At 47.9% G+C, this 9,728-nt stretch overlaps 1 protein-coding gene across 1 annotated transcript; it reads left to right on the top strand.

Moving 5' to 3' along the window:
• Nucleotides 1–365: 365 nt before the first annotated feature.
• On the top strand, nt 366–7,803 carry LOC148813367 (macrophage mannose receptor 1-like). The gene is made up of 7 exons (XM_088907970.1): nt 366–377; nt 579–639; nt 3,828–4,220; nt 5,279–5,629; nt 6,556–6,646; nt 7,266–7,367; nt 7,767–7,803. The coding sequence occupies exons 1-7, from the start codon at nt 366–368 to the stop codon at nt 7,801–7,803; spliced, it is 1,047 nt and encodes a 348-aa protein (XP_088764096.1).
• The last annotated feature ends 1,925 nt before the right edge of the window (nt 7,804–9,728 follow it).

The following is a 9,728-nucleotide window of genomic DNA, read 5'->3' as shown; positions in this document are numbered from 1 at the left end:
CAAATCTCTTTAGTCATCCAGTTCAGCGTTGTGGGAGAGTCAGAATCTAAAATAAGATCACTTTATCGGCCCTATACAATGTCTTGCATGAGGAATGTGTCTTTTCGCAGACCCCAGCTGGCTCTCCAGGAGACACACAGACGGGGAGAGAGAGAAGCTGGGGGTCAGAGCGCAGGGTCAGCCATTGTACGGCGCCCCTGGATCAGCTGGGGTTCAGGGCCTTGCTCAGGGGCCCCAACGGAGTAGGATTCCTCTGCCGGCCGCCGGATTTGAACCGGCAAACCCTTCCGGCCCCAGGCGCAGATCCTGAGCCGCAGTGCCACCGCTCCCGCCCTTTTTTCAAATCTATTTTTAATTGAACAATTATGGACGTGAGGGTACGGGGAGGGCTCAAGCAGATCCTCCAGGAGACACACAGACAGGGGAGGGAGAAGCTGGGGGGGTCAGAGAGCAGGGTCGGCCATTTATACGGCGCCCCTGGAGCAGCTGGGATGAAGGGCCTCGCTCAGGGGCCCCAACAGAGTAGGATTCCTCTGACGGTCTCGGGATTTGAACCGGCAAACCCTTCCCACCCACAGGTGACCCACACCGCTCTACCTTACCTGCTTGACGGAGACGCCTGCTGGCCAGTGAGAGCTGGTGTGTGGGGGGAGCGTACTGGCGCACTACGGCTGCCGTCGCATCATCCAGGTGGGGGTCGCACACTGGTGATGGTGGAGGAGAGTCCCCTTTACCTTTAGAGTGGGGTGTCCACAGTGGAAGGAATTAAGTAAAATCGGAGAGGATAGCACGGTCTACCTAACCTGCTTGCTGGAGACACCTGCTGGCCAGTCGTAGTACTGCAGCACATGTTAATTCAGCACAACGAAATCATTGCTCTCTGCTCTGACGCCCTGGTTAACACTTGTTGTCGAAGCCCTAATACAGTTGTTAGACTATCATTTGTCAGTAATAGGCTTTGTGTTTTACTAAGCGCACATGTGCGAGGTGCTTACTAGCCCACGTATATCGTCCCACAGAAACGCTAGAATTACCATAGTCCTGCCACTGGAGCCTATCCCAGCAAGCAATGGGCACAAGGCAGGGTACACCCTGGGCAGGACGCCAGTCCATGGCAGGACTGACGCACACTCACAGCGGCGCCAGTTTCCCCCAGAAGCCAGTCAACCTTCGGAGGTGTCGGAAAGCGCACAGAAAAGTGAGGTTTCCCCCACCGCGAGTGGGGGGCGGGGGCTCCCAGTTGAGGGTCAGCGGAGAGCCGGAGTCGATCCCAGCAAGCAACGTCGCAGGACGACACACACCGACACAGAAACGCACGACCTTAATTCATCCCTTCTCTCGCCACTTGGATCCGATTCAGCGTCGTAGCCAGTCTATCGCAGGACACACACACACACTATATTTAATGTTAAGCCTGGAGTGTTTACTGTTTCAGCATTATAAAAGCATTATTTTTGCACCGGTGAAGCCTCATCTTTGCAATACCGTCTTGCGAAAATACCAAGCTCGGTTTTAATCCACTAAAGAGTTTAAACTACTTTTTTTTTCACCCTACTCAATTTCATCAACAACGTCCGAAAAGGAAACGTTATCAGGCTGGCTGTTAACACGGAGTGTGCCGCGCACTTACTGTACTCGATATGAATGTTCTTCGGCCGTTAACCTGCGGAAGCACAACTTTGGCATTTGAAAAAAAAACGTTGCTTGCGTTAAATCGATCCACTCAATATAGAACAGACGATAAAATTCGATTCTCAGCCCCCGCTGACATTGCGGGCCGGTCACCGTCTTGCTATTCCTTGCTTGATCTTTTAGCATCCTAGAACGAGCTCTAAGCATGCAATTTCCTACGAAAGATCTGTCGTTGTCCCCTCATTTTGAACATAATGCAACAGATGTGAAACAGGAAAACAAAATCAAACGTTTTTGCACCAGAAAAGTCTGACGAAGGGTTTCATTGGTCCAAAGTTAAGTGAATATGCCGGACCCCAGATGAGAGCAGAGCAGCTCAGCACATGCAAACTAGACAAGTCTCCGAAACGCTCACGCCCTGAGCTCTTCAATACGTGCTGCTTCCAGAAACCACACGCCTTGTACTAGCCAACCACCGGCGCCGCTTTTAGGAAACGCGTTTATAGGGCTCTATCGGCCCCCAGGTGCAGCCAGTTCGCTGATCTCTACGAGAAATGCATTGCTACACTGCCCTCTGGAGGTTTAAATCTCGTTTTAAACAGTTTTAATCATAATAATTGCTTACACTTATAGAGCGCTTTCCTGGACACTCCACTCAAAGCGCTTTACAGGTCATGGGGAATCCCACTACCGCCACCAGTGTGCAGCCCCCCACCTGGATGATGCGACGGCTGCCATAGTGCGCCAGAACGCTCCCCCCACACCAGCTCTCAGTGGGGAGGAGAGCAGAGGGATGAAGCCAGTTCATTTATATCTTGTAATGATCCCCCTGAGAAGGAACTTGATACTGACGTCCTACTCTTGTGACAGCACTTTATGGAACCAGTATGACCTCAGTACTAACCAGTGCAACTGCAGACAAGTAAGAATCTCCCCCATGAACACAGGGAGCAGGAAGACCTGACACCAGATCACTGGAGTTAATCCCATTTTTTCCAGTCCTGGCTTGAATTGGTCACATATGTCTTTCTATGCCCTGTGTGGGGGTCAGCTTTGAGCAGAAACCACGACGCTGTCATTGTGTCAACACTCAGACACCGAACTTTGCAAATCTTTATGGCTTCACAGCTGAATATTAAATGCAAATGGGAAGTTATATCTCATTACTAAACTCACAAGAGTAGATTGCATAGATTCTAAGTCCTGCTGGAAACTCCTAATGTTAATGATAATGTTTCTCTATTAACCCTATACAATTTCTTGCATGAGGAATTCGTCTTGTCGCAGACCCCAGCTTGGTCTCCATTAGACACACAGACAGGGAGAGAGAGAAGCTGGGGGTCAGAGCACAGGGTCTGCCATTGTACAGCGCCACCTGGAGCAGCTGGGGTGAAGGGACTCACTCAGGGGCCCAACAGAGCAGGGTTCCTCTGCCAGCTGCGGGATTTGAACCGGCAACCTTCCAGTCACAGGCACAGATCCTGAGCCACAGAACCACCACTCTGCCCACAACGTCTTAATGTTAAGCTCAGACGTTGGGGATGAATACTTTGATGAGGTTCATGTCGCTGATCTAGATGCTGGTTCAATGAGTCCACGAGCCACCTGATTAGTCCAGATGGCACCCAATTCAGAGGATTAGCAGACTGTCCAAGCAGCAGAGGAAATACACAGAGATTCAGTTCCATATGATGATGACAGAAGAGGTTGAACATGGACGAGATGTGGGGTCTGCAGGGCAGGCAACACACCCAAACAAAGCAAAATAGGAAAGGCCGAGCCAGGAGAGGCTGCTTATGGAGAAGACTGAGGGGTGGATGTTGACACGCAGTTAGAAACTGAACACAATGCTAGGATACAAAGTTAAGAGCACAGATTTCAAATCATGTCCAGTGGTATGTTTATATTGAACAACAGACTAGTCAGAAATTTCTAAGGTGCTCAGTCTAGAAGTCTATTAACCAGATCCATCCCGGGGAGTGTGCTGAAGGAACTGAATCTTTTCGGTCTTGAATATCGCTGACCACGACGGGCCCCGATGCAAGGATTCAAGATCTGCAAGGGCATCGAGGCGTTGAGAGAGACTCACGGGAAGATCCATGCACTTAATATCAACGCTTGCTCGAGTCCTCCTCTGTGTCTCTGGGGGTTTGGGGTCCCTGATGTGTCCTGTGTGTGTGTCTCTCTCTCTCCAGGGCTCTGGGGTGTCCCCTCCTGCTGCGCTCGTCAGTATCACTTTAACTACGTGAACCTGGAGAAGAGCTGGACCGAAGCCCAGAGTTACTGCAGGGCGAACTACACTGACCTGGCTGTGATTGACAGCCCAGAGGACAACGAGCGGCTCCTCCAGACTGCGGGGAATCCTGTTCAATATGCCGGCTGGATAGGACTGTATCGGGACCAGTGGAGCTGGCGGTGGTCCATGGGGAACATCCATCTTTACCACCAGAATGGATCAAATTTCACCAACTGGGCTATAAGTCAACCAGACAATTTTCAGGGGCAAGAAAACTGTGCGATCATGACATTATCTGGGACTTGGAATGACTATCCTTGTAGTGACTCCTTTTTCTTAATTTGCTATCAAGGTGAGTTGCAGGGGAATTAGGGCTTCCCCATTCTTTGGCCCTGGATGAAACTCTGGAGTGGATCACATTCTGGGGGGAGTCTGCATGCTTCCCCCACGTCTACAGGGGTTTTCTCAAAGTGCTCCAGCTCCGTGACGCCTTCCACAAAGATGGTGGCTGGGTGAATTAATGTCTCTAGACTACCTTGCAAGTGTGTGTGTGCCCAGGGTATAGGACACTCCAGCCTTGCATGACCCCTCTTTGGAAGAAGCCGTTGTCTGATAATGGATGATAATGGGTGGATGAAAGAGAACCACAGCTATCTGAAAAGCATAGAATGATGGACGTTCAATAAACAAATTAATTGCTTACACTTCTGTACCGCTTTTCTGGACACTCAACTCAAAGCGCTTGACAGATCATGGGGGATCCCACTACCGCCACCAGTGTGCAGCCCCCACCTGGATGATGCTCCAGTCCGCTCAGCACACAGCAGCTCTCAGTGGGGAGGAGAGCAGAGTGATGAATCCAGGTCAGAGAGGGGGGTTATTAGGAGGCCATGATTGGTAAGGGCCTATGGGAAATTTGGCCAGGACGCCGGGGTTACACCCCTACTCTTTTCGAGAAACACCCTCGGATTTTTCATGACCAGAGAGAGTCAGGACCTCGGTTTTACATCTCATCCAAAGGACGGCGCCAGTCTACAGTATAGTGTCCCCCGTCACTATACTGGGGCATTAGAACCCACATGGACCTCAGGGTGAGCGCCTCCTGTTGGCCCCACTAACACCTCTCCCAGCAGCAACCTTAGTTTTTCCCAGGAGGTCTCCCATCCAGGTACTGACCAGGCTCACACCTGCTGAGCTTCAGTAAGGGAGGCTGTCAGTTGTGAGTTGCAGAGTGATATGTCTGCTGGCTTGTAGATTGTGGAGAGCCAAAGAGATACTTCCTGTTTGACGCGACAATAACGTTACTCTCACACACAACTCTCACAAACATTCAGACACAGCGGTTGGAATGAATCTGATGAGTCTGGAGTCTTTAGACTCGTAGGTTTTGGTTCCGACTTGTTTTCACAGAGAGCAGAGACGCTGCAGGGAGCTACTTCCTGATAGAAATGAACAAGAACTTCACCGCAGCCCAGAGGTACTGCCGGGAGCAGCACACGGACCTGGCCAGCGTGAGGAACCGGAGCGAGAACGAGGAGGTCCGACTGACGGCGCAGGGTAACTACGTCTGGATCGGCCTGTTCATGGAGCCCTGGAAGTGGTCGAGCCCGAGCAACCACACTTTCCGCAACTGGACAGGCGGCGTCCCTGACAATGCTGCCGGAAACGAGGACTGTGCTTCACTGTTGATGGCGGGCAGCTCCACGGGGTACTGGAGTGACACCGGCTGCGATCAGAAACTGCCCTTCTTCTGCTTCAGCGGTGAGTCGATCAAGGGGTTGACATGAGGGAGGGAGGACACAGCTGCTGTGGTCTTGGTGGGGGGTCCATCTCGCGTTGTCGCGCATCTCGCGTCATCCAGGGAAATCTCACTCTTCCCCATCAGACCTCGCTTCAGCTCTCCAGTGATCTTTCTGGGTCTCTACCCCCAAGGATATCAGAGAGGCACCTTCCCGAAACTCTTTCAGATCTGGACTCAAAACCTTCATTCGAAGGGCCTTTAATTAAACGGGTTCTGTTATACACCCCTCTGCTCCTACTGTATTCAATGCCCTCCATTTGCTGTCTCCTCTCATTGTGTATTTTCTTGTTTCTTATTTCTTAATCTTGTTCCCTGTTCTTGTTCCCTGTTCTTGTTCTTGTTCTTGTTCTTGTTCTTGTTCTTGTTCTTGTTCTTGTTCTTGTTCTTGTTCTTGTTCTTGTTCTTGTTTCTTTTTTCTTGTTCTCGGTTCTTGTTTCTGGGTTCTCTCATTGTGTATTTTCTTGATTCTTGTTTCTTGTTTCTTGTTCTCGGTTTTTGTTTCTGGGTTCTCTCATTGTGTATTTTCTTGTTTCTTGTTCTTGTTCTTGTTCTCGGTTCTTGTTTCTGGGTTCTGGGTCAAGTGCTTTTTTTTCTCTGCTGGTCACTGTAGGGGGTGATCGTGACTCTCTCTGGTCCTCAGCCCTCCTTGTTGTCTGGATGCCAGAAAGCAGATAAACTATCAAGCACGTTTCTTCCTTGATCTGTACGTCGCCATATTTATCTTGTTCTCTCACGTTTTCTTCCTCAACGAGAAGTGCCCTTTTTATAATGCTGAGCTGGATCATAATCAGATCATGCACAGATGCCAACTGCAGTATCATTAACTGCATCAGAGTGCTTCAGTAATTCTGAGAGGCTGGTTACCTGTCTATCTCTATCTCCACAGAGAAGAAGAGAGTGGTGATGAAAGTGGGACTCCAATTGGATAAAGGGATGAACCCTAATGACCCTGGAGTGAGAGAATATCTCTTAAACCAGGAGGGTGCTGCCAGCCATCAGAGCCAGGAATCCTGATAAGTGTTTTTACATGCTTGAGTGCGACAGAGTCTGCACAGGGCTCATGTCTAACCTGGGTTAAGAGAGACCCCACTGAGTGTATTGAGTTGGCTAGTGTACAGTGTGTAGAATTATATATCTATAATAATAAAGACAGTTTGAATATTACTGGATCAGTGTACAGTGTGTAGAATTATATATCTCTAATGATCAGGACTGTGTGAATATTACTGGATCAGTGTACAGTGTGAAGAATTATATATCTATAATGATCAGGACTGTGTGAATATTACTGGATCAGTGTACAGTGTGAAGAATAATATATCTATTATGATCAGGACTGTGTGAATATTACTGGATCAGTGTACACTGGGGAGGATGATATATATATATAATGATCAGGGCTGTGTGAATATTACTGGATCAGTGTACAGTGTGGAGAATTATATATCTATAATGATCAGGACTGTGTGAGTATTACTGGATCAGTGTACAGACTGTACTAGTTACACTCAGGGTGATGGATCAGTATTGCTGGCTGGTGCTCCAGTCCAGATCCAGCCCTGCTCTCAGGCAGTCTGTGCTGTTCTTCTCTGTCCGGATGAGGGGGCTGCTGTCCAGGCACACTGGGATGAACAGAATCAGTTTGAAATGGAAGGAGCAGAAGGATGGGCTGGTTTTCCACCCTGAGGAAGACGAAGGTGAGATATAGGACCCCAGTTTCACACAATCACTGCAGTGTGTCTTTGTGCTGCTGAGTGTGGACTCACCACACTCGTTTGATTACTGGCTTGTCCGGCTCTTCCAGAATCGAGTGTGTGTTTGCTCTCTCTGTTCAAGGTGTGTGTAATCTATAGCTCTATCAGTAAAGTGTGTGTAGGATCCTGTTCTCTCAGTACATTATGTGTAGTGTGTAGCTCCCTCAGTACAACTGTCAAGGTGTGTGTAGAGTCTAGATCTCTCAGTATAAGGTGTGTGTAGAGTCCAGTTCTCCCAGTATAAGGTGTGTGTAGAGTCCAGGTTTCTCAGTATAATGTGTGTAGAATCTTTCACTTTTTTTACTGGTGAAGTTGCCAATCTGTGTTGTTTTGTGTTGTGTCCACAGTGTGACTGCAGGGGAGACAGTGCTCCAGTCTGACTGCAGGGTCTCCTCAATCAGGCTGTCTGGGACTGCTCTGGGATAACTGGGACATTGGTCTTTCAACTAACACTAAGAGAACGCTTATATTTGGTGATAGTTTGATATTTTCTTAGCATGTTTACTATTGTGAGATGTCTTATTTATAACATTTATAAATACTCCTTCATTTGTTCCTGTAACGTCCATCAGCCATAGTCACTTTATTCACCCACTTTTAATTTATCAAGCTGACTGAACTTATTTAGTGACATTTTAGTTCTGCAGTTTAATGTTTTTATCAATAATGCATGCAGTTATAATGAAGTAAAATAAAATGTATTTCTAAGAAATCATTTAACACATAAGATTCTAGCACAAAAGGCACCAGTCTCTAAAGTGTATTGAGTGGTCAAATAAGAGAAATAATTGTGCAATAAAGGGTTAAATGCAAACAGATTTAGATTAAATCAAAAACCAGAGATCACCTGGAAGGTTACATTTAAAACTATAGACAAGTGAGGGGCTTTCAATAAGATTGTAAACTACGAAAGGCTGAATGCGATACAGCAGGCTTGTAATTGTCACACACTTCTTTCACCTGTTTCACTTCCTTTCTCAGACAAAAGGAAGCTCAGCGTGCAGCACATCTTTCTGTGGTTTCCGTGGGTTTCTTCTTCTGTACTGAGGCCCCCAGGCCTGTGTTCCTGCACGTCTCCACACCTCTCACCCTGTTATCGCTCAGAAGTGCTGTCATTTCTCAGAATCATCAGTGTGTTGACTCTTCATAAGATCCTCTGTAGCTGCCATCTCGTCTGGTGATGTCCCACTGCTCCAGACACTGGTGGCTCTTGCCTGGCCTGTGGCTCGGAGAACACTTCTCCACTGGGCCTGACAGCTGAGCTTTCCCAGAATACACCTGTACTTTGACGCTCCAGCAACCTCTATCCTGTCCCCACCCCACCCAGGCCTCAGCCTAGTCCAGCTCCACATAGATCCCCTAGTTCCTGTCCTGAGGAATCTTCACATTTTTCAAGTTTTAAGACGCTGTGCCAGCAAGAGCTCTAAGGAGTGTTTCTTGTAGGTCTTTGTCACAGTGTAGGTCGATAGATGGAATAAATGTTTGGATTTAGTACAGAAATGCATAATGCGTTCAGTACAATCTCTTATTGTATAGCAACAAAACAAAAACGGAACAGTGGACACCAGCAGAACATGTGCAGTACAACATTTAATCTAGACGGAAGACTGTGTGTGACTCGACCCAGTTCTACAGCTTACAATTATAATAATAATTGCTTACACTTACAGTATGTAGCGCTTTTCTGGACACTCCACTCAAAGCGCTTTACAGGTAATGGGGAATCCCACTACCACCACCAATGTGCAGCCCCACCTGGATGATGCGACAGCAGCCATAGTGCGCGAGAACGCTCCCCACACACCAGCTCTCAGTGGGGAGGAGAGCAGAGGGATGAAGCCGCACTCTTGAAGGGGAAGTTTGTGTCGTTTTAAATTTTCTAGTAATCACCACCTGTAGACCGATTTATGCGACAGCTTTACTCATTGAATTTTAAGGTTGACGATTTGTGTTGAAATGCCACACACCATCTCACAAGACCCCTAAAACGGAGCGATTTTTTTTTTTTAACTTCAGATTTTGGATATTAAGACACTTTCTGGATGTATTTGGTTAGCCCGTGACGCTGGGCGATGTACGCACCTGTTGAAAACGACCATCCCATACCTGTCGGAGAATTGACACTGTCTAATCGGACAGTATTGACAAAATGTATCGTCAATTGTATCGTTAAGCGTCTTGGGGCAACCTTGTTGTGAAAGGCGCTATATAAAAATAAATGGAATTGAATTAATAAGGGCAGCGTGCACATGGTCCTTCATAGCTCACAGTATTTGCCCATCCACAACAAACACAGGAAATATTG

This window comes from Atractosteus spatula, assembly GCF_055471065.1.
Source record: "Atractosteus spatula isolate fAtrSpa1 chromosome 10 unlocalized genomic scaffold, fAtrSpa1.hap1 SUPER_10_unloc_1, whole genome shotgun sequence".
Classification (NCBI taxonomy): domain Eukaryota; kingdom Metazoa; phylum Chordata; class Actinopteri; order Semionotiformes; family Lepisosteidae; genus Atractosteus; species Atractosteus spatula.
This window is presented reverse-complemented; position numbering and strand designations above follow the sequence as displayed.

What these genes read in the sequence shown, in the direction of transcription:
- LOC148813367 (XM_088907970.1), top strand. An exon ending in CTGCTGGCCAGTGAGAGCTG is followed by an intron (nt 640 to 3,827) that starts GTGTGTGGGGGG and finishes CTCTCTCTCCAG; the next exon opens with GGCTCTGGGGTGTCCCCTCC. An exon ending in CACCCTGAGGAAGACGAAGG is followed by an intron (nt 7,368 to 7,766) that starts TGAGATATAGGA and finishes TGTGTTGTGTCC; the next exon opens with ACAGTGTGACTGCAGGGGAG.